Raw genomic sequence first — 25,467 nt, forward strand, 5'->3', positions numbered from 1 at the left:
AGAACCAAAGCATATTGAGCTCTAATATTTTGCACAATTTCATTAGAGATCTAGGGGCTACTTTATTACAAAATTTCATTAGATTTAAAAAGGGTCGAGTGGGAGACCTTTGGTGAATTCACATGGAATTCACCTGCTACACTTATACACAGGTATAAGTGTAGCAGGTATAGGCATGGCAGGTAGAGGTGCAGCAGGTGTATATATGCAGATGTTGGTGGGGCAGGTGTATGAGTGGCAGGTGAAGGTGTGGCAGGTGTTGGTGTGGCAGATGTTGGTGTTGCAGGTGTTGGTGTTGCAGGTATATGTGTAGCAGGTGTATGTGTGGAGGGTGGAGGCGTGGCAGGTGTATGTGTGGCAAGTATAAGTGTTGCAGGTATAGGCATGGCAGGTTGAGATGCAGCAGGTGTATGTGAAGCAGGTGTATATATGCAGGTGTTGGTGGGGCAGGTGTATGAGTGGCAGGTGAAGGTGTGGCAGATGTTGGTGTTGCAGATGTTAGTGTTGCAGGTGTAGGTGTGGCAGATGTTGGTGTTGGTGTTGCAGGTGTTGGTGTGCCAGGTGTTGACGTGACAGGTGTAGGCGTGACAGGTGTTGGTGTTGCGGTTGTTGGTGAGGCACGTGTTGGTGTGGCAGGTGTTGATGTGGTAGATGTATGTGTAGCAGGTGCAGGTATGGCAGGTGTATGTATTCACCTAGCTGTGCTTGCGGGGGCTGAACTCTGCTCTTTCTGCCCGCCTCTCAACTGTCAATCAACTGTTTCTACTACTACTACAATTTTTTTCACACCACAAACACACACACACACCAGGAAGCAGCCCGTGACAGCTGACTAACTCCCAGGTACCTATTTAATGCTAGGTAACAGAGGCATAGTTTTTATTACTATTATTATTTTCTACCACATTTACAATGCTAGCCAGAATATATACATTTTCTTCAGTCCTCCATGGACAGGGTGAGAGATTTGTCAAACATACAGTTCAGAGAATTATTGAACAACCACAGAACGTGATTGTAGTGCTTATAAAATGTTAGATTAAGCTACATACGTAAATACATAGATACACAGATTTATGAAAGCATTAATGTAAATTTACAATGGTGAAATGTAATTCTGATCAGCTTCCACATATACTTTATACACATACATACACACACACACACACATACATACATACATACATACATACACACATACATACACATATATATGCCTCTTTTACTCTGACAGGGTGAGATAGCTGATAGAGAAACTAAGTGTGCAATTAAGAACTTAACCACTGAAGGTGAAGATGCTTGTACAAGTTCATGTTATAAAGTTACAAATCATGGTCAATCTAGGGTACTAGTCTAATATATCATCAAGTGTTCCAGTACTCCTATAGTGGTTACAGAGTTCAGCATACCTCAGCCCAGGGGGGCGAGTCAGTCAATACGGGACATTCTACAATATAATGTTCAAGTGAGTGCATGTTTTCTCTTTCACAAAGTTGACACATTGTGTACTCGACATTTGGGGTTTGAGAGAGCTGCCAGATATGTCTATATCCCAGGCGTATTCTGGCAACTATGACATCAAATTGCCTATTTCTTGCTCTGTTAGTCCCATATGTGAATGTCTCCTCACGATATCTATCATAATATTTAATGCTTCAACTTTCAGGTCTTTGTGAATTTGTTAGCTCGGTGAGATCTTCATTAGATATTTGTTTAGTATTCTCTTTGTCACTGCTAGTGAATCACCCATATCAATTTCTACCACTGGTTTTCTACAGGCTCTTTGCAAGCATATCAACAGTGTCATGCCTTGAGATGCCAACATGTGATGGTATCCATAGGAATTTAATTTCAAATCTGTTTTCTTTAGCAGCTAAAACATTTATTCGAATATCACTGACTATTTTCTGGGTGTCACTACTATGTGCGTTCAGTGCCAGGAGTGCACTCTGCGAATCACAGTATATAGGTCCACTGCCTTTGTCTTAAAAATTCAGTGCCAAGGTATATGCCTGCAAGTTCGGTTTGAGTTGTACTTGCCCAATCACTGACGAGCTTCATTGCTGTATGTACGAGAGAAGATTGTTCAAATATATTACATGCGCATCCGGTACATTGTCCACCTTCTTCTATAGAACCGTCGGTATAGCACTGATACACATCATTACCCATACCCTGAGTACTCTCAGTGATCCTTCTCATTGTTATCTGCTTTAATAATGTACAGTATACACTACCTTTTTTGGGTGAATTTACAAAATCAACTGATAGATCCCAGTTATCCCATGGAGTAATTGGTTGATTAATCATTAATTGAGTTGGGTACATATTTAAGATTTTGATGGAATTGGCTACCTTGTAGAACCAAAATGCATAATCAGATTTCGCTCTTCTTCTATAGACCTCAGGTGAGTGTAGCATATTAGAAAATTTAGCTAGAAATTTCATGTGTTGCCGAGATCTACTCAACGCCTTCACGCTGAAAACTGTGCTAATGGACAAAATTCTTTCACTTATGGTAGGCAATTTTAACTCTGCTCTCATATTAACTATTCTCGTGGACTTTGGAGCCCCAAGGATGAGACGCATAGCTTCATTTTGCAAGGTTTCAAGAGATTTCAGCTCTTTGTCTGTATACAGTGTGAGATGTAGAGCATTGTAGTCAATCACAGAGCGTATAAATGATACAAAAAACATTCTCGCAAGTCTCACGTTAATTCCATGTTTGACACCAACAAGGACCCTCAAGGGCTTTAATCTCTCCCAGAGTCTCCTATTGAGAGAAGAAAGGTACCCAGGGTCGTCAGTGAGGGACACCAAGGTATCTGTAAGACTCACAGCTCTCGAGTGCTCGCCCATCTATATGATAATTGGCTGGTGGAATACCACATGGAAGGAGGGCACGAGTTTTCTGTACAGAGATAAGTAGGCCACATTCCTCAACTCTAGTAGCAAAACCATCGAGCAGAACTTGCATTCTAGGCCCAGAGCCAGCCTGTAAACATGTATCATCAGCATAACAATGACAGTGTCTTCATTATTAGTTGGAAGATCTTTAATATGTTTATGCATCAGAACGTTGAACAACAACGGGCTGAGGACCCCTCCTTGTGGAGTTCCCAGTTCAAAGTGTTTGCTCTCTGTGCTTTTAACACCATTAAACAAAACATATGCTGTTCGATTAGACAAATATCCCTTATTCCATTTCCATAATTTTCCTTGCCTTCCTAGCTCAACAACTTGTTCTAATATGATTTCCCTGTTTGTTGTATCAAAAGCTGCAGCTAGATCGATGAAGACTGCTTGAGGGGAACCTTCAATATAAGCGAAGTATTCAGCAAAACAGTGTTGTGTACTGAGCCCAGGCATAAATCCAAACAATTCGGGTGACAGGTGCCCCTGTATACGACACATGAGTCGGTTAAGGACAATGCGTTCAAGCACCTTACAAACACACGGTGTTAAAGATATGGGTCTATAATTATCTGAGTGTCGTTTGGGGATGGGAACAATGATACTCTTTGTCCAAAAATCAGGTAATATTCCTTCACTTAAACTCATTCTGTACAACATTAAAAGTGGATTACCTGGTATTTGTGAGACTAACCTCAGTAGACTCATAGGGTGAAAGAAACTCAGCCCATCGTTTATCGCCGGTGCCCGGGATCGAACCCGGGACAACAGGATCACGTGCACAGCTTGCTGTCGCTCAGCCACCGGCTCCCCCAGGAGGTAGCAGGTGTGTGTAGGTGTGGTAGGTGTATGTGTGGCAGGTGTTGATGTGGCAGGTGTATGTGTGGCAGGTGTTGATGTGGCAGGTATAGGTGTGACAGATGTATGTGTAGCAAGTGTATGTGTGGTGGTTGAAGGTGTTGCAGGTGTATGTATGGCAGCTGAATGTGTGGCAGATGTAGGTGTATGTGTGGCATGTTTATGTGTGGCAGATGTAGGTATGGCAGGTGTTAATGTGGTAGGTGTATGTGTAGCAGGTACAGGTATGGCAGGTGTATGTTTAGCAGGTGTAGGTATGGCAGGTATACGTAAGGCAGGTGTAGGTATGGCAGGTGTTGGTGTAGCAGGTGTAGGTATGGCAGGTGTTGATGTGGCAGACGTATGTGTGGCAGGTGAATGTGTGGCAGGTGTAGGTGTGGCAGGTGTAGGTGTGGCAGGTGTAGGGGTGGCAGGTGTAGGTGTGGCAGGTGTAGGGGTGGCAGGTGTTGATGTGACAGGTGAATGTATGGCAAGTGTAGGTGTGGCAGGTGTAGGTGTGGCAGGTGTAGGTGTGGCAGGTGTAGGTGTGGCAGGTGTTGATGTGGCAGGTGTATGTGTGGCAGGTGTTGATGTGGCAGGTGTATGTGTGGCAGGTGTTGATATGACAGGTGTTGATGTGACAGGTGAATGTATGGCAAGTATAGGTGTGGCAGGTATAGGTGTGGCAGGTGTTGGTGTGGCAGGTGTAGGTGTGGCAGGTGTTGGTGTGGCAGGTGTTAATGTGGTAGGTGTATGTGTAGCAGGTACAGGTATGGCAGGTGTATGTTTAGCAGGTGTAGGTATGGCAGGTATACGTAAGGCAGGTGTTGGTATGGCAGGTGTTGGTGTAGCAGGTGTAGGTATGGCAGGTGTTGATGTGGCAGACGTATGTGTGGCAGGTGAATGTGTGGCAGGTGTAGGTGTGGCAGGTGTAGGTGTGGCAGGTGTAGGGGTGGCAGGTGTAGGTGTGGCAGGTGTAGGTGTGGCAGGTGTAGGGGTGGCAGGTGTTGATGTGACAGGTGAATGTATGGCAAGTGTAGGTGTGGCAGGTGTAGGTGTGGCAGGTGTAGGTGTGGCAGGTGTAGGTGTGGCAGGTGTTGATGTGGCAGGTGTATGTGTGGCAGGTGTTGATGTGGCAGGTGTATGTGTGGCAGGTGTTGATGTGACAGGTGTTGATGTGACAGGTGAATGTATGGCAAGTATAGGTGTGGCAGGTATAGGTGTGGCAGGTGTTGGTGTGGCAGGTGTAGGTGTGGCAGGTGTTGGTGTGGCAGGTGTTGGTGTGGCAGGTGTAGGTGTGGCAGGTGTAGGTGTGGCAGGTGTAGGGGTGGCAGGTGTTGATGTGACAGGTGAATGTATGGCAAGTGTAGGTGTGGCAGGTGTAGGTGTGGCAAGTATAGGTGTGGCAGGTATAGGTGTGGCAGGTGTTGGTGTGGCAGGTGTAGGTGTGGCAGGTGTTGGTGTGGCAGGTGTTGGTGTGGCAGGTGTTGGTGTGGCGGGTGTAGGTGTGGCAGGTGTTGGTGTGGTAGGTGTAGGTGTGGCAGGTATAGGTGTGGCAGGTGTAGGTGTGGCAGGTATAGGTGTGGCAGGTGTTGGTGTGGCAGGTGTAGGTGTGGCAGGTGTTGGTGTGGCAAGTGTAGATGTGGCAGGTGTAGGTGTGTCAGGTGTTGATGTGGTAGTTGTATGTGTAGCAGGTACAGGTATGGCAGGTGTATGTTTAGCAGGTGTAGGCGTGGCAGGTGTTGGTGTGGCAGGTTTAGGTATGTCAGGTGTTGGTGTGGCTGGTTTAGGTATGTCAGGTGTTGATGTGGCAGGTGTAGGTGTGGCAGGTGTTGATGTGGCAGATGTATGTGTGGCAGGTGTAGGTGTGGCAGATGTACGTGTGGCACGTGTTGATGTGGCAGGTGTTGATTTGGCAGGTGTATGTGTGGCTGGTGCAGGTGTGTGGCAGGTGTAGGTGTGGCAGATGTTGATGTGGCAGATGTATGTGTGGCAGGAGTAGGTGTGGCAGGTGTAGGTGTTGCAGGTGTTGATGTGGTAGGTGTATGTGTAGCAGGTACAGATATGGCAGGTGTAGGTGTGGCAGGTGTAGGTGTGGCAAGTGTATGTATGGCAGGTGTTGATGTGACACGTGTATGTGTGGCAGGTGTAGATATGGCAGGTGTATGTGTGGCAGGTGTTTATGTGGCAGGTGTATGTGTGGCAAGTGTATGTGTGGCAGATGTTGATGTGGCAGATGTTGATGTGGCAGGTGTTGATGTGGCAGATGTTGATGTGGCAGGTGTTGATGTGGCAGGTGTTGATGTGACAGGTGAATGTATAGCAAGTGTAAGTGTGGCAGGTGTAGGTGTTGCAGGTGTTTATGTGGTATGTGTATGTGTAGCAGGTACAGGTATGGCAGGTGTATGTTTAGCAGGTGTAGGTGTGGCAGGTGTAGGTGTGGCAAGTGTATGTGTGGCAGGTGTATGTGTGGCAAGTGTATGTGTGGCAGGTGTTGATGTGACAGGTGAATGTATAGCAAGTGTAAGTGTGGCAGGTGTAGGTGTGGCAAGTGTATGTGTGGCAGGTGTTGATGTGACAGGTGTATGTGTGGCAAGTGTATGTGTGGCAGGTGTAGATGTGGCAGATGTTTATGTGGCAGGTGTATGTGTGGCAGATGTTGATGTGGCAGGTGTTGATGTGGCAGGTGTATGTGTGGCAGGTGAATGTATGGCAAGTGTAAGTGTAGCAGGTGTAGGTGTGGCAAGTGCAGGTGTGGAAGATGTGACAGGTGTGTATGTGGCACGTGTAAGCACGTTTTTTTGTATCATGTAAAGGTGTGTCAGGTTCAGGTGTGGCAGGTGTTGCTGTGGTACGGTTAGGTGTGGCAGGTATTGCTGTGCTACGGTATGGCGTGGCAGGTGCAGGTGTGCCAAATGCTGGTGTTTCAGGTGCAGGTTTGGGAGGTGCGGATGTGACAGGTGGGAGGTGTAGGAAGTGCAGAAGTGGCAGGTACTGTTTTGTTATTTGCAGGTGGGGCATGTACTGCTGTGGCAGGTGTGTGGCATGTGTGGGTGTTGCAGGTGTGACAAGTGCGGGGTAGCAGGTGCGGGTGTGGCAAGTGCAGGTGTAGGTGTGGCAGGTATGGCAGGATGGTAGTAGTTACGCCAGGAAGGTCATATGGTCTACAATGGAAATATTTTCCGTAAATGTGACGTCATGATCTTACCAAAATATGTTTACAGCTAATGTTCTCTGTACTCACTTCATTAGTGATAATTATTCTTTCATAACATATTCGTATATAATATCATGAGAGATGAGTTGGTATAATAAAACTCAACAGATTCTCTATGTAAATAATGAGGCTACGTCAGAAGGGAAGGGTTGGCAACACTCCTTGGGCGGAGTAGCTGGGGTGACGGGACGCTTCCTCAGTTGTGTTGTAAACACCGACGGGGAACGCCGTTACCATGACCGCTCCGGCATGTTTGTGTCTGGTCTTTCTGGCAGGTGTTTTATTATTCTCCGTGGTCAACACTCTCCCTCAAGGTGTGTATTCATGGTCGTCTTGCAGGTGTTTTGTGCTCCTCCTGAGTAACACAGGTGGCCTTATCATCTTACAGTCTTGTTGTTGTTGTTGTTGTTAAAGATTCCCTACTTAGAACAAAAAGTTCCAAGCAGCACGGGCTATGGTGAGCCCGTAGTTTTTAAGTGTTAGTGAAATTTTTTTTTAACAGATTTAAGTATTTAATTGATGTAATAGTTTCGTGGACATAACACTAGTTCCTGAAGCATTTATAGTCAAGGTGTATTGAATGTCGGAAAACCCGACACCAATTAATAATATCATACAGGCAGATAATATTGCTGCTGTATTGTATACACAAGTTACCCATAGAAAATGTAACTTGTAGTGGAACTTTCCATCTATAGAAAACGGGATATCATTGCCACATACTATTATAAACTCACCAGTTATTCTGCTGGGAATTATTCTTAAATACATTAGTCTTTGGACTTTACCATCATAAAACCATCTTATTTTAATTAACTTAATTATCAATATTAAAATAGAGTAAATATGACCCTTCTATCACTTACTGTCATCTGGACAATGTAGCCCAGTAGCGTCAGGGAGGAGGGAGTGGTCAGCCATTGTTGTTGTTTAAGAAGACCAGAGCCGTTGGAGCTAGTAACTGCTCCTATAAATTCTCTTGGACGAAGTGTGACGAAGATCACAGTAGTGGTCTTCCATCATCAACACGCTGTCAGCAAATACAAGGGAGGTGTCTTTCCGAAACCCGTTTATCTATTCATTTATGGCCATTAATGTTATGTAGATATTGGGTGAGCCGGTGAGATCACAAATGATCGACTCAAACAAAGTAATTAAGCCTTGGTCTTTATGGTTCATTGTACAATGTTTTCTCCGATATAGCTTTCATATATTAGGATTCTGGCTTCATAGCTCGCGCCCTTTTGACAGGTCAAGATGAGGAAGCATGCTTTGTGTATCAGTTAATAGGGTGATGGCAGCAACCTCACATGAGGAAAATTTGGTGTCTACATCCTAGTTATACCTGGTGGACTAAGGCCTGCTGTACAACTAAGATAAGGACCCTCTTTAATGTTCTAATATGTAGTTTAATACTGTAGTTTGATTGGCTGCATATATATATATATATATATATATATGCGGAAAATCCACAGAGAAATATGAAATGAGGTGAACGTTTCGGCTTTGTTAAAGCCGAAACGCCGTTCACCTCATTTCATATTTCTCTGTGGATTTTCCGCATAAAATGATCAGTGTTTTGTGATCGTCAATTGCATATATATATATATATATATATATATATATATATATATATATATATATATATATATATATATATATATATATATATATATATATATATATATATATATAAATTCAATATAACCAACCCCCCTAATGTGTAGAGGATCGACTTGTGAGATTATTGCAGAAATACAGTCCACTTATCATACAAATTGCTATCGAAAAACATAAATTAAGGTAAATATAATTTCTATATAAATTCATATAAATTAAATAAATATAAATCTCACAGGTCGGTTCCCACACTGTAAGTGTGGCCTTAAACTGCACTACACACACACACACGGGACCACTGTGCCATGGTATTAGTATTCCTCAAGTTGTACCTCCCTTAGAATGGTAAGGTATGTCGTGTTCATACACCCGCCATACATGCAGGTGGTCTCTGTGGTGTTCCTACACCCTCCACACATGCAGGTGGTCTCTGTGGTGTTCCTACACCCTCCACACATGCAGGTGGTCTCTGTGGTGTTCATACACCCACCACACATGCAGGTGGTCTCTGTGGTGTTCCTACACCCTCCACACATGCAGGTGGTCTCTGTGGTGTTCATACACCCACCACACATGCAGGTGGCCTCTATAGTGTTCATACACCCACCACACATGCAGGTGGTCTCTGTGGTGTTCATACACCCACCACACATGCAGGTGGTCTCTGTGGTGTTCATACACCCACCACACATGCAGGTGGTCTCTGTGGTGTTCATACACCCACCACACATGCAGGTGGTCTTTGTAGTGTTCATACACATGCAGGTGGTCGCTGTGGTGTTCATACACCCACCACACATGCAGGTGGTCTCTGTGGTGTTCATACACCCACCACACATGCAGGTGGTCTCTGTGGTGTTCATACACCCACCACACATGCAGGTGGCCTCTATAGTGTTCATACACCCACCACACATGCAGGTGGTCTCTGTGGTGTTCATACACCCACCACACATGCAGGTGGTCTCTGTGGTGTTCATACACCCACCACACATGCAGGTGGCCTCTATAGTGTTCATACACCCACCACACATGCAGGTGGTCTCTATAGTGTTCATACACCCACCACACATGCAGGTGGTTTCTGTGGTGTTCATACACCCACCACACATGCAGGTGGTCTCTATAGTGTTCATACACCCACCACACATGCAGGTGGCCTCTATAGTGTTCATACACCCACCACACATGCAGGTGGTCTCTGTGGTGTTCATACACCCACCACACATGCAGGTGGTCTTTGTAGTGTTCATACACATGCAGGTGGTCGCTGTGGTGTTCACATACACCAGCCACACATGCAGGTGGTCTCCGTAGAGGCCATATGCCAGCCACACATGAAGATGGTCTGTGTTGGATATTTGCTAGCAGCCATTTGTTTTTATTCCTCTAACTATTGATTTCTTGTTATATTGCATAATTTTGTTATTTATATTACTTCAAAGTGGACTGTGTTTTAAAGTTTAACCTGCTAATAGTTGTGGGGGATATATTACATAGCCAAATAAATAATAATGCTAATAAAGTACTGAATAATCCTATTGTTAAAATGGGTTAGTATTACATCTAAGAATGATTAGTTAAGTGGTTAAATTGCTCTCGGTTGTAATGTGGTATGAGAGCTGGTCCTCTTGTCCATCAGACTTTGATTTGCCACATGTGGACTGTTCTGGTCCCATTAATGGTGGCTGTTGGTCTTTGTTAAAGCAAGGAAGCGTCTGCACAGGTTATGTAGGGGGTTAAAGCTCTCTGGGATTATCTTCATTGAACTACACCTGCGGAAATACTACAAAGTACTAAACTGTATCCATAAATGATTTATATAACACGGAAACTTTGTATAATTTGTGGAACCTGGCTTACCCTTGTGGTTGTCATCATTATAACCGAAATGAATCTAATATTATCAGGCCTTCTAAACATAGATAAGTTATCCAAGACGGATATACAGGGTACTCCTGTTTGTGAAGTCGCTGTGGCTTAATCACAGGTGGGCGATCGTTTTGGGCGATCTTAGTAGCGTAGAGTTACTTCACGAGGAGCCCTCCGTGTTTTCGTACCATGACTCGCCCCACTCCTTCCCCAAGAGGCATCTCTCATGGAATGGTTCTAGATCTGACTATTTGACAATAGGAGGGAGCCCATAAGTTTATGGTATATTTCATTAAGTTAAAGAATAGAAAACAGTGTTCTGTTAATTCTAATGCTTAGACTTTAAAGGATATGTGATATTAAATATATGTTGTAACGTGACGTCATGGATATCCTATTTTCTGTAATACCTTTACTGTCTGACTAAAGGAAATTAACCATATCTTATTGAGGTTATTATGTTATATTAGTATGTTGGTGTTAGCTTTCAGACAGTCTGGGTAGTGTTCACATACACCTACCACGCATACAGGTGGTCTCTGTAGTGTTCACACCCGTGCCTCACATGCAGGTGGTCTCTGTAGTGTTCACACCCCTGCCTCACATGCAGGTGGTCTCTGTAGTGTTCACATACACCCACAATACATGCAGGTGGTCGGTGTAATGTTCACATACACCCACCACTCATGCAGGTGGTCTCTGGACTATGTGCCCTAGAATTTCGGTTGCAGGAAAACGAAAGTCTTCAGAACATTTTAAGGAAAAAGAGTTCAGTATATAATATTATTATTTTTAACCAGTGATTTATAATACAATAAAGTTATAAGAGGAGATTTTCTGTTTAGGACAAAAGTTAAATTAACAGTTTAGAAGTAGACTGTTATTGGAACCATAATGCTTTCAGACACTAACAAATATCTAGAACTTTCCTGGTGTATTGACGTGGGTATGGTATCTCAATGTAATGAATTTACTTTGAAAATGTGCTGCACTCTTTCTATAGCACAGCACTGGTTGTATCAGTGTTCATTAGCACAGCACTGGTTGTATCAGTGTTCATTAGCACAGCACTGGTTGTATCAGTGTTCATTAGCACAGCACTGGTTGTATCAGTGTTCATTAGCACAGCACTGGTTGTATCAGTGTTCATTAGCACAGCACTGGTTGTATCAGTGTTCATTAGCACAGCACTGGTTGTATCAGTGTTCATTAGCACAGCACTGGTTGTATCAGTGTTCATTAGCACAGCACTGGTTGTATCAGTGTTCATTAGCACAGCACTGGTTGTATCAGTGTTCATTAGCACAGCACTGGTTGTATCAGTGTTCATTAGCACAGCACTGGTTGTATCAGTGTTCATTAGCACAGCACTGGTTGTATCAGTGTTCATTAGCACAGCACTGGTTGTATCAGTGTTCATTAGCACAGCACTGGTTGTATCAGTGTTCATTAGCACAGCACTGGTTGTATCAGTGTTCATTAGCACAGCACTGGTTGTATCAGTGTTCATGTAGCACAGCACTGGTTGTATCACTGTTCATGTAGCACAGCACTGGTTGTATCACTGTTCATGTAGCACAGCACTGGTTGTATCACTGCTCATGCTGATGCCGCCCAGCCAGTGGGTACACCTGGTGTGTGTACTCACCTAGTTATACTCGCCTAGTTGTGCTTGCGGGGGTTGAGCTCTGGCTCTTTGGTCCCGCCTCTCAACCGTCAATCAACAGGTGTACAGTTTCCTGAGCCTATTGGGCTCTATCATATCTACACTTGAAACTGTGTATGGAGTCAGCCTCCACCACATTGCTTCCTAATGCATTCCATTTGTCAACCACTCTGACACTAAAAAAGTTCTTTCTAATATCTCTGTGGCTCATTTGGGCACTCAGTTTCCACCTGTGTCCCCTAGTGTGTGTGCCCCTTGTGTTAAATAGCCTGTGTTTATCAACCCTGTCGTTTCCCTTGAGAAACTTGAATGTGGTGATCATGTCCCCCCTAACTCTTCTGTCTTCCAACTCTTACCTGGTTGATACCTGGTTGATGGGGTTCTGGGAGTTCGTCTACTCCCCAAGCCCGGCCCGAGGCCAGGCTCGACTTGTGAGAGTTTGGTCCACCAGGCTGTTGCTTGGAGCGGCCCGCAGGCCCACATACCCACCACAGCCCGGTTGGTCCGGCACTCCTTGGAGGAATAAATCTAGTTTCCTCTTGAAAATGTCCACGGTTGTTCCGGCAATATTTCTTATGCTTGCTGGGAGGACGTTGAACAACCGCGGACCTCTGATGTTTATACAGTGTTCTCTGATTGTGCCTATGGCACCTCTGCTCTTCATTGGTTCTATTCTACATTTTCTTCCAAGTCGTTCACTCCAGTACGTTGTTATTTTACTGTGTAGATTTGGTACTTGGCCCTCCAGTATCTTCCAGGTGTATATTATTTGATATCTCTCTCGTCTTCTTTCTAGTGAGTACATTTGGAGGGCTTTGAGACGATCCCAATAATTTAGGTGCTTTATTGCGTCTATGCGTGCCGTATATGTTCTCTGTATTCCCTCTATTTCAGCAATCTCTCCTGCTTTGAAGGGGGAAGTGAGTACTGAGCAGTACTCAAGACGGGACAACACAAGTGCCTTGAAGAGTACAACCATTGTGATGGGATCCCTGGATTTGAAAGTTCTCGTAATCCATCCTATCATTTTTCTAGCTGTCGCAATATTTGCTTGGTTATGCTCCTTAAACGTTAGGTCGTCAGACATTATTATTCCCAAATCCTTTACATGCTGTTTTCCTACTATGGGTACATTTGATTGTGTTTTGTACTCTGTATTATGTTTAAGGTCCTCATTTTTACCGTACCTGAGTACCTGGAATTTATCACTGTTAAACATCATGTTATTTTCTGATGCCCAGTCGAAAACTTTATTAATATCAGCTTGAAGTTTTTCAATGTCCTCAGCCGAGGTAATTTTCATACTGATTTTTGTGTCATCTGCAAAGGATGATACGAAGCTGTGACTTGTATTTTTGTCTATATCTGATATGAGAATAAGGAAAAGCAGTGGTGCAAGGACTGTACCCTGAGGTACAGAGCTTTTCACTGCACTTGGACTAGATTTTATATGGTTGACAGTTACTCGCTGAGTCCTGTTTGACAGAAAACTGAGTATCCAGCGTCCTACTTTACCGGTTATTCCCATTGACTTCATTTTGTGTGCTATCACGCCATGGTCACATTTATCGAAGGCCTTTGCGAAGTCCGTGTATATCACATCAGCATTCTGTTTCTCTTCTAATGCCTCAGTGACTTTGTCGTAGTGCTCAAGTAGCTGTGAGAGGCACGATCTTCCCCCTCGAAATCCATGTTGGCCTGGGTTATGAAGGTCATTGGTCTCCATGAAATTGGTGACCTGACTCCTAATCACTCTCTCAAATACTTTTATGATGTGCGATGTTAGTGCAACTGGTCTATAATTTTTTGCCAATGCTTTGCTCCCTCCCTTGTGTAGAGGGGCTATGTCTGCTACTTTAAGTGCATCTGGTATCTCCCCCGTGTCCAAGCTCTTCCTCCACACTATACTGAGTGCCTGTGCTACCGGCACTTTGCATTTCTTTATAAATATTGAATTCCATGAGTCTGGACCTGGGGCCGAGTGCATGGGCATGTTTTCAATTTCTTTTTCAAAATTTAGTGCGCTCGTGTTTATATCAGTTATATTTACCGGGGTTTGAATATCCCGCATAAAGAAATTGTCTGGATCTTCCACCTTCATGTTGTTTATTGGAGTGCTAAACATGTCCTCATACTGCTTTTTTAGGATTTCACTAATTTCTTTGTCATCCTCCGTGTATGAACCTTCACTTGTACGAATAGGTCCAATACTGGCAGTGGTTTTTGCTTTTGATTTCGCATATGAGAAAAAATATTTTGGATTTTTCTTTATTTCCTGAATTGCTTTCTGTTCTAACTGCCTTTCTTCAGTTTCATATGAGTGTTTCAATTTCCGCTCGATTTCTTCAATCTCCCTATTTAAATTATTCCTTCTTTGACGGGAAATTCGTGTCTGCATAAGCAGTTCCGTTATTTTTTTCCTGCGTTTATAGTGTCGTCTGCGTTCTCTTTCTACGTTAGATCTCTTTCTGGCTTTCCTCAAAGGAACATGTTTCAGACAGACTTGATACGCTTCTGAAGTAAGTTTTTCTATTCCTTCTGTAGGACTTGTATTATTTAGAACAGTTCCCCATGGAATGTTTGTAAGTTCCCTGTTTATTATCTCCCAGTCTATCCTTTTATTATTAAAATTGAATTTACTGAATAGCCCCTCTCGCTTTATCAACGTTTTAGGTCTATTCTGAGTATTGATGGTCGTTTGCACTTCAATGAGTTTGTGATCTGAGTATGTGGTATCTGATATCGTAATGTCTCTGATAATGTCTTCATTGTTCGTAAAGACCAGATCTAGAATATTTTCATTTCTCGTTGGCTCCGATATCTGCTGATTGAGTGAAAATTTGTCACAGAATCTAAGTAGTTCTCTAATCTGTGGTTGGTTAGGTCCTGATAGATTTCCTGGTATAATATTATTGTTTGCTATTTTCCACCTGAGACTAGGCAAGTTGAAGTGTCCTAGGAAAATAATATCAGGTATCGGGTTCTCCAAATTATCAAGGCTATTCTCTATTTTGCTTATCTGTTCTGTGAATTCCTCAGCCGTTGCACCTTCTGTCTGTGTGTGAGACAGTATGAAAATGGCATCGTAAGTAAAGCCAAGACCCAACCAAAACTGATCCATAGCAACATCACGAGGAAAACGACAGTTCAGGAACAGGCAATGAAACTCAGAAAAAGGGAGAACAGCTACACAGAGAGTGACAGAGATGTGTGTGAAGAACTCAACATGATATTATAGGAGGTCTTCACAATAGAACAAGAGTTCTTCTAGTCACTGAAATGAGAAAGGCAGCAGCAAAGTTAGAAACCTAGGAAAATTTTTAGATTACCAGAGATCAGCCCCTCCCTTTTCAGCCCGTAGCCGTTTTGAGAGAGGGCTTGGTGGGCGACTGCAGGGGTGTGATGCTCCATGGGACAATCTTCTGTCTTTTTGAAGCCTTATGCTCCTGCTGCCATCTTCACTAATTGTTCTGGTTGCTATTTCCTCTACCTTATGTTTCATTTTTCCTACCCTCTCTTCTCGTTTCTCATTGTCTTTCCCTCCGACCTTTTGCTATTCTTGATTATTCTTTTGGACATCATCTTTTTTGACACCCTAGTGTTTGGGGAAGCACTCTCTCACCTGTAGAACAGTGGTACCCGACGTTGCAAGTGAGGGGACGCTTTTATTGTCAATCTTCGCCTTCGTTGCTGAACCCGATCTCGATGGACTGACGGTTCTTAAGGTGGCGATTGCGGAGTGTATACTCACATTGCACTCCTAGGCGGCCCTGTCTTGTCGTATGTCCTAACCTCTAATGGTGGCTCCATGGTGGGAATGGAGCCCAATGAATAAATGAATTTGTGGGGCCTTATTTGTGAATTAAATTCTTTCTTGCTCGTTGTTATGCCAATGATTGACCCTATTTTTACTTTTCAGACTTGTGGGGTGGGCCACCAAGCCCCAAAGTTAGACTGTGTTGGAAGATTGGGCTCTGTAGCCCCCGCTACATTGGGCCCCTGACCATGTTCTGTCTAGGACTCTTCCAAATGCCTCTCTCTGCTCCCCTCCTACCTCTGTGGTAGGGGTGAGCCTCAAGTCCCTCAGTAGTGACGACCTCATCACCTGGCATTACTCCTTCTCTAGTTATGACAACTGTGCCTTCCCCCCCCCCCTCTCCCCTCTCTTACTGGGGATGTTTGGCGTCTTCACCTCTGCACTTGCTCACGCCTGATTCCTTCTCAATCTCCTTTCCAAGCTTTGTTTGGTCCTGCTACATGGACTAAGTATTTTGATTTTAGTCGTGTTGACCCTACTCGTCCTGATGTTTTATTTCTGCATAAGCACCTTTTTGATTCGTTGGTCACCTTCAACCCCTCCCGTACTGGTACCTATGTTGTTGAAGCCCATTCTCAGGAAGTGACTGCCCGCTTGGCTTCGTTGTCCAGCACTGGGGAGACTCTGTTCGGTTCTCCAAAAATGCCATGTTGAATGCCTGCATTGGCACAATTCTTCTCCTGCACCATGTCAGGACTGGTGACAGGGAACTTAAAAACTGCCATGAGGATATTAAGTATATCCTTGACGTCCAAAGCTTTTCGTTCCTCCAGGTGGATACCTTTATTCGACATCCTCATGGTTATCGTCGTCAACCTCTTCGCGTTGTGAAGGTCACGTTTGATAGTAAGTCCCTTCCATCTTCAGGTATTCTTGCTGGTGCCAGATGATTCGTTCAGGAGTGCATCCTCTCTCCTCGCCTTTGCAGTAGGTGCTGGAGATTTGGGCATGGTCCCTTCAGGTGTACGAGTGAGAGGTCTCTGCCCCATGTGTGGAACCTCGGATCATTTTAAGTGCCCTTTTTCCCAAACTCTGCATCAATTGCTTTGACGCTCACCCTGCCTTCTCCCACGCATGTGTGCATTTCAAATTTGAGGAAGCCATCCTCAATTTGAAGCCTCATGATCATTTGTCTTTTCCTGAGGCTAGGCACCAGATTCGGTGTAGTTCATCTTTCTCTGACATGTCTTATGCCCATGTGTTGCGTTCCTCTTCTTCTCGCGCTCTCCCGCTTTCTCAGTTTCGCAACCGTTTCGAGAACTTCGACCCCGACACCTTCACCACCTCGTCTGTTCCGTCTGCTCCTTTGCATTCTGGGCCAGAGGGTACTCCTGGTTGTGCATATGTTCTTTCCTTCCTTCCCGGTCTTCCTTCTCTCCTGTGCCCTACTTTCTTTCTCGCCCCACTCGTTTTTCCCAGCCCTCCCCTCTGTCTCTTGGTCCTCCTTGCCGCCTGTCCGTTCAGGCCATTATTGTCTATCCTCCTCTCAGCGTTCATCATGTCCTTGTGGGGAATATCCCAGCAGGTAAATTTACCAATTTACCTGACTAAATCAAATGGACTGTATTAAAAGAAAGTGGACTGTATTAGTTAAAATTTTAACTTCTGCTGGGTGTTACCCGAACACATCATGGGGCGGTCATTCAATAGTAATTATAATATTAGTTATATTTCAATAAGAAATGTTATAGGGTTAGTCACTAACTACTGAAACTAATGTAAGCCTTAGCTGTGCAGGTTTCAACATGAATTATCTGGAGAACGTCAGAAGGGTCAGTCAAGGCAAGCATCACATAGCACTTGAGTCACGTGTTGCCATAGAAGATAACCCCAGGTTCTCAGCTAATCATCTCCTTCTGCGAAAAGTTTACACAGGAAACTGTAAAAACAAATATCCTCACAGCTAATCTCAATTCAGTAGCAATTATTCACAAATTAAACATGTGCTCACTATGGAGATTTTGTTTTCCATGCGGCTTAACAGGACGGTGACTCAAATGCCTGATTATATGGCCATACATCAATGATTGATTTTATAAAACTGACTGGATACCGTGTGCTTTGTAGTCTGAAGGTTGCAGTAGCGTGAGAACGTTGTAGAACCACGGATAACTTAGCTGTCCGTCGCTACTAATTTGATTCCTACGTGATCGAGTTGATTCTCTCAGATCCTTTGCACAAGTCCGTCTTCCTCCTACTATAGAGGTGTCCGTTGGAGTAATAGTAACGATACGAACTGTAACTAGTTCATTAACTAGAACAGTTAGGCGCTATTTTACACTTTAATTAATTGATTCTAAATCCAGAAAACAGGTTTTATTGTTCTTAACGCTGGACTAGAAGTTTGCGGGGTTTAAAACGCATTTGATATGTGCTAAACTCGTGGTGTGTTCGTTTATATGATTTGAGACATCTAGTACAATTTGATAGCCTCATAAACTTTAAATGAGAATGATTCTTGTTTAACCATCATATAATATTCTGTTCAACAGATATTACACCGAAAGTGAGATAGCATTAACAACTGCGATAATTTACCTCGGGCGGAAGATTACATTTATTCTTTCTAAGTTTTAGTCAATTTTCAATCTAAAATAAGATTTTCTAATTTAAAGAAAATAGTAGACTGGAAAATTTAATAATATATGAAGATTAATAATAGTGCCGCTTCGATGCTGGGTGATGTACTCATCATATACATTTTCTGAGGGATTTTTGGATGTTTCCTAACAGAAAATTTATAAGGTTGGTTAGTGTTAATTTTCAGATACAACGATTTTACCTAATTGTATCAGGTGTTAGTAGTTTGGGGGTTGGAAATTTCCAACAGTCCTTCCCATTCTTCTGTTGAAACTGTCGAGGCGGTTGCCCACTCATGCTGATGGTACGCCTGTGTCTCTACGTCAGAAGTGTAAGCCTGGTTCCTCTCCTTCCTACTGGCGGGTAAGAAGGCTTTGATGTATTCTTCACCTTCCGAATCCAACACTATCCTTGCTTCCCCTCCCTTTTCAGTGGTGGTGTCTCCTGTCCCTTGTAATGTGTTTCCTTGGTCCTTGATCCTCTCTTGCATGCTGCCCTTGCTCCGGTGCTCTCGCCTGTTTCTGTCCTTCCTGCCCCCTATTCCCGTGACCGCCATGACTGTCCGTTCGCCTCTGGTCCACCCTCCCGCTCCCTTGTCTTAGTTATCTTTGCTAGCTTTACCTCTGCCCCGTCACCTTGATTTAACTGATCCTGATCTTGTTCTTCCTTAGCCACTGGATTGCTCGGCTTCCAAATACTGCACCCCCCCCCATCCCTCCTCAGTGCGCAGGAAATAAATATCTGGAAAAAATTCTTTTTGTTTTTGAAAGTGTCAAAAACCCTTTCCTGAGTATGGATATGTTAACAAAAAGTCGAAATTGCCCTTACTTTGGCTGCTATGGGGTCTGTAAGTTGGCGCATGACATGATCATACCCTGGTCGCCCGCCCGTGGTGTATGCTCCCGAGGCCAGTAGGGCACCCACCTCAAGATGCGCGAGTTGCCACGGATATATTTTTGTTCATATTTTGCGCACTGTTCCAAATACATTTTATTTGTTTTATCGTGTCAGTCCTATGTATAATGAATACGTACACTATATTATGGCAGTAGAATATCCATACTGTCCAAAGACACTGTGTTACGTGCAAGACACATGTGTACACATATCCTGCACATAATTCCAATGTATCATGCTAATTTATGTATATATATACAATCTAATTTACACACTGTACAGTATCACACACTATACACACACACACACCATAAACACACTCAGAACTCTGCGAGTGTGAGCTGCCTCACAGGACTTGCTGCCTGCACAGCCAGTCCTCCAACATCGTACTCGCCATCACCCCTCCGCCCAACATATTGTTATTCACACCAATGTTTCATGTTCATTTATGAATATTTACAACATATTTACACACTATACATTGTCACACACTATATACATTCACCATCAACACTCAGAATTCCGCGAGTGAGAGCTGCCACACGCAGCCAGTCCTCCCTCACTCCTCCATCATGTTACTCGCCATCATTCCTCCTCCCACTATACTGTTATTGTTTTTATTGCACTACTAGCTGTACCCGGCCATGCGTTGCTGTGGCTCAGCGCATGTGCGTTGGTGAGCAACAGCAACCCTCCTCCTGTCTCCCAGTCCTCCCCACCATTACCATCTCCCCCATCCCTTCGTTCTCCCAACCATTCCTCATTCCCTTGTCCCCTCGTCCTCCCTACCATTCCCTCCCTCCCCATCCCCTCGTCCTTCCCACTATCCCCCTAATCCCATTCCCTCGTCCTCCCCACCATTCCCCACTCCCTCATCTTATGCATACCAAATGATCTGATGTTCACATCAGAAAATTGGGAACGTCAAATGGTCTGATGTTCCCCATCACTGAAATATAAGAAAAACAATTAAAAAACGAAATGAAAAAAATAAAAAAATAAACTATACTGACAAAATGAACGGTATAGTAAACAACAAAGCTCATTTCTAATGAAATGTCACACAAAATAATTAAATCAAAATGAAAATAAATCGAAATGTATGAAAATTTATTTTGTCAAAGCAATCGAAGACATTGAAATGGAATCGTAACATATTTAGTATGGCGTTTTGTGGCTCTTACATGCAACAGATGGCGCTATTTCATAAAAAAAAAATATTTTTACCTGTCACAGGTGTATGGCATTTATACTTATATATATTTGAAATGAAACAACACAGCTCAATTCCAACACAATGTCACACAAAATATTTTAATAAAAATTAAATAAATCAATTTCATCAATGAAATTGATGAAATAAATGAAATAAACATGAATAATAAACATAAACAATGAAATAAACCTTCATCAATGAAAATTAAATTTATCGATGCAGTTGGAAACATTGAACTAGAATTTGTAACATATTTAGTATTGCGTGTGTGTTGCTATTACATGCAACAGACGGCGCTGTTTTTGAAAAAAATAGGTTTTTATCTGTCACAGGTGTCGCATCTATATAGTATGTATATAAAAAGACGCTCATATTCGATTGGAACGTTGTCAGAATTTCAAAGCTATCGATGAAGAACTTTAGGAGATTACAGTGTGTTGCTCTTACATCCAACAGATGGCGCTGTTTTTCATAAAAAGCATGTTTTTTCCTGTCACATGTATGACATGTATTTAGTAGGTATATAAAAACATGCGCCTGTTCGAATGCAACATCGTGTCAAATTTTCAAAGCAATCGGTAATGAGGTTTCGAAGATTTCTCTCACACGAAAAACACAGTTTTTTTCAATAAAGCATGTTTTTTTTCTGTCACAGACGTAACATCAATATACTATGTATATAAAAACCTGCTCGGATGCGAATGGAACTTTGTGGGAAAATTTCAAAGCAATCGGTGATGAACTTTCGGAGATTAGCGATTTTGAACAAACGAACATTTCCATTTTTATTTATATAGATTTACACATGTTGTGTATACCTATCTAAATGTTTTATTCACCATAACTATACAACTAAGCTGGTATTGTGTACAAACAGCACAGTGCCACCATACACTACAAGACAATTGTCACACAGCAGACGACGCTATAAGTACAACGGCAACTCCCTCACCAAAATGGCTCCTCCCAACATACTCCTGTTGCTGTTATTACACTATATACACACATTGTATATACCCAAGTACATGTGTGTTCGCCATAGCAAACCACTAAGCTAGTCTGGTGGGCAAACAAGAGTGGCTGCACACAGTGCGGCTACCTCGATTCCCTCCCTCCTTCACCAAAATTCATCCTTCCACAATACTACGCACAGCGCTAATTTATCACTACAATCCTGCTATTATCACAATCTTGGTTACTGAATCCTGTAAATGAATAATTGCCCACAAGTTTATTTTTTAAAGGAACATAAGTCGTTTAATGATTCCTAGATAGACGAAATAATGCTGTGGTGCTGTGGCTAGCACTGAACATCGTGAACGGCATTGATTCACTGATATTTGCACATTGTTAAGTCATTATCACACTCAGGCTTTTCTGTAATACTATCATGGCAAAATAATACTAGTTATATATATATTTTGACATTATTAGGCGATGCTGTGGTCACCAGCTGAACAGCTGTGCTGTGAGCTCATGCTGCGTGCATCAGCCTTGGTTGCTCACTCAGTACTGAGGCTTCACAACAGGGAGTGTTGCCCATGATTTATTTTAAATGGCGTCTGTTTACAAGAGCCCTGAGGAAACCCCCCTTCCCCATCGAGGGCTTGCAGGTGCGTTGCACAGTTCAGTGATTAGTCTACTATGTTCTACTTTGCTTTTGTTTCTCCTTGTTTTCTCTGTTTCTGTTCTCTCCTTTTTGTCTGTCTGTGTTCTTCAATAGAATATTTATGGTTTCTATGCCAACTTCCTTGAACACCAACATCTAAATCGCTTAGTTTTCCCCACTTGGTGTTTGTCTCAAGGAGCTGATGCTTGGCACTCGTTCTGGTCGCTTCCATGGTCATTTCTTTCTCTCTTCCCCTCCAGCTCCTGCCATGGCCCATGCCTCTACTGCTCTCTTGATCCGTCTTGATATTCCCTTCATCCCCCTACTTTTTCAGTCGCCCTTTCAGTGTTCTGTGGCCCATATCTTTGTGAGTAAATGGTATACAGTCTGTTGCATTTATCGCCCCCTGAATGTCCCACTTTCTCTTCCTGATCTTAAGCACCTGCTGGACTCCTTACCAGAGTCAGTACTCCTTTCGGGTGATTTTAACTGTCGGCATACCCTCTGGGGGGATGTTCTGACAAATACCCGGGGCCGCCGCCTTGAAACTTTTGTCCTCTCTTCTGTCTCTACTGAATTCTAGTGAGCGCATTCATGTTGACACCTGCATTTGCACCCTTTCTTGATCTTTCTCTCTGCTCATCTTCTCTTTATTTGAACTTCACCTGGCGGGTTCTTGATGACCTACATGAGTGACCATTTCCCCATCCTTGTCATCTTTTTCTCTTTTTACCCTCCCCTCTCTTTCCCTGGTTGGCAGTTTGCCAGGGCTGACTAGAACCTCTTCACTCTGCGTGCTACTCTTTCTGACCTCTCTGATTTGCCTCACCCCTGAGTCATCTTCCTGTTTCATGACTGTTTTTCATGCTACCCTCTGCTCTATTACAGGTTCTACCTCCAGGGGCGCACGAAAGTGCGTTCCCTGGTGGAACTCAGAATGTGCTTGGTCTGCCTGCTGTAAGCTTGCAGCCTGGAAGAAACACCGCTGCTGTAGGACACCCGTTTTTTTTGTTTTGTTTCGGAGGGCAAGTGTGGTGACCCGTAGGGTCATCTATATGGCTAAACGTGTGGATTGGAGATCTTTCGTTTCCACCATTACGTCTGACAATCCTCTGCCCCTGATCTGGAAGAAAATCCGCAAGATAGCGGCTAAGTTAGTCTCAAATGTCTCGCCAGTTCTTCACGCCCCCGTGGTACTATTGTGGCGGATCCAGTGTCGGTTGTGACCGAACTGGGTTTTCACTTTTTTACTGTTAGCTCCGGCTCTCATCTTCATCCTCCTTTCCTTACTTGTTAGCCCCTTCTTGAATCTTTTCCCTTAGATTTTTACACTTCTCTTCAGCTTCCCCATAACAGTCCTTTCTCTCTCTCAGAACTCCAGTCTGCCCTATCCCTCTGCGGTTCTACGGCGACGGGCTCGGATGATATTCATTATGAGATGCTTTGCCATCTCCCTCCATGTACGTTTCAGTATTTACTGAGTGTTTATAACCGTGTCTGGGAGTCGTCGTCAGTCCCTGAGGACTGGCTTAAGGAGGTAGTTCTTTCTATTCGGAAACATGGTTCTCTAGGGTCATCCCCCTAAAGATTTCCACCCCATTGCTTTCATGTGATGTGTCTGCAAAACTCCTTCTTGACCCTATGGTCAATGTCCATCTAATGTGGTTCATGGAACGTTATCACCACCTCTTCCCTTCTCATTTTGGTTTTCGCAAGTGTTGCAGCATGACAGATGTCCTCGTGAACTTGGGGGTTTATATTTGTACTGCCTTTATTGCGAAGACCTCCATTGTTGCTGTCCTTTTTGACTTGGAAAAGGTGCATGACTCCACCTGGCGATACCATATTCTGCCCCAACTCCGTTCTTTTGGCCTTCGTGGTAATCTCCCTCTCTTCCTCCAGAGCTTCCTCTCTCGTCGTTTCTTTAGAGTGCAGCTTGGTACAGCTCTCTCTGCCTCTTTTCGGCAATACGAAGGTGTGCCCCAAGGTAGTGTTCCGAGCACTACTCTTTTTCCTGGTTGCCCTCAATGGTCTTCTTTCCTCCCTTCCCTCTGACATTTTCTCCGCTCTTTATGTCGACGATCTTACCCTCTGCTGTCAAGGTGATTTGCCCATCCTCCAACGGCGGTTTCAACTTGCGATTGATGCCGTGTCATCCTGGGCCACCATTCATGGCTTAAAGTTCTCTCCGGCTAAGACTTGATATGACCTTTACTCGGATGCAGGTCATTCTTCGACCCCTCTGTCACTTCATTTTAATCCTCTTTTGTATGAAAATTCTGCTGAACTTGTGGGGTTAATCTTTGACACTCTCTTGTCCTGGTCATCCCATATCTCCTACATCCGAGTTGAGTGCTCTAAGGTCCTTAACTTAGTCTTGTCCCATTTCCAGGAAGGAGCTTATAGGTGTACGCTCCTCTCTTAACATTCTTTTCTCGTGCTGTCTAAACTCGATTATGGCTGTCCTGCTTACTCGTCTGCCTTTCCCTCCACCCCACGTCGTCTCGATGCTCTTCACCATACTGGGCTCCGTTTTGGATCTAGTGTTTTTCGTTCGACCCCTATCCAGAGCCTGTATGTTGAGACTGGTATTCTGTCTCTACAGGATCACTGTGATCTCTACTTTGTGCGGTCCCTACAACACCCTCACTCTCGCTTTGTACTTTGACCATTACCCCTCCTGTGGGCCTTGTTCCCTTTCACCACCTTCCCCTTTCTGTTTGGTTGTCTAGCTTGCAAGGTTCTCTCACGGTTTGTTTCCAATGTTTCTCCTCGTGTCATTCCGTCCATGCTCCCGTGGAGGGTCCCTCTTCCTAAGTTTTGTAGGACTTTGACCTGCATGGCTAAGGCTTTTACCCCTGCTTCAGTTCTGAAACGCCTTTTTCTTGCTCAGTTTTCTTTACACTCCCTCTCCATCTGTCATCACAGAAGGGTCTAAGTCTGCTGACGGTGTAGGCAGGCTACACAATTGTTTCCTGATTGCACCTATGTGTCGTCTGCATCCATAGACTAGCATCTTCATGCCTGAACTTTATGAAATTTTGTTTGCTCTTCGTCAACTGCTTTCTAACCATAATTCTTCCTCTGTTGTTGTAGTTGACTCTCGCAGTGGCCTCATGGCTCTGGAGTCCTTTATTCTTGTCCATCTTGTGGTCGTTAAAATTCAATATTGTTTCTTATCTCCAGCAGATTTAAGACAGTCGAGTTTTACTGGGTTCCCAGC

General features: G+C 43.7%; 1 protein-coding gene across 1 annotated transcript in view; it reads left to right on the forward strand.

Annotated features, from left to right (window-relative positions):
- The first annotated feature begins 7,179 nt into the window (after window positions 1-7,179).
- Window positions 7,180-25,467, forward strand: part of LOC123747816 (venom protease) — a 469,133-nt gene continuing 450,845 nt past the window's right edge. The window contains exon 1 of the mRNA XM_069319452.1: window positions 7,180-7,281. Within this exon, the coding sequence (XP_069175553.1) occupies window positions 7,203-7,281 (79 nt within the window). The 5' untranslated portion in view covers window positions 7,180-7,202. The remainder of the gene's footprint in view (window positions 7,282-25,467) is intronic.

Source organism: Procambarus clarkii, chromosome 93 (assembly GCF_040958095.1).
Source record: "Procambarus clarkii isolate CNS0578487 chromosome 93, FALCON_Pclarkii_2.0, whole genome shotgun sequence".
Classification (NCBI taxonomy): Eukaryota; Metazoa; Arthropoda; class Malacostraca; order Decapoda; family Cambaridae; genus Procambarus; species Procambarus clarkii.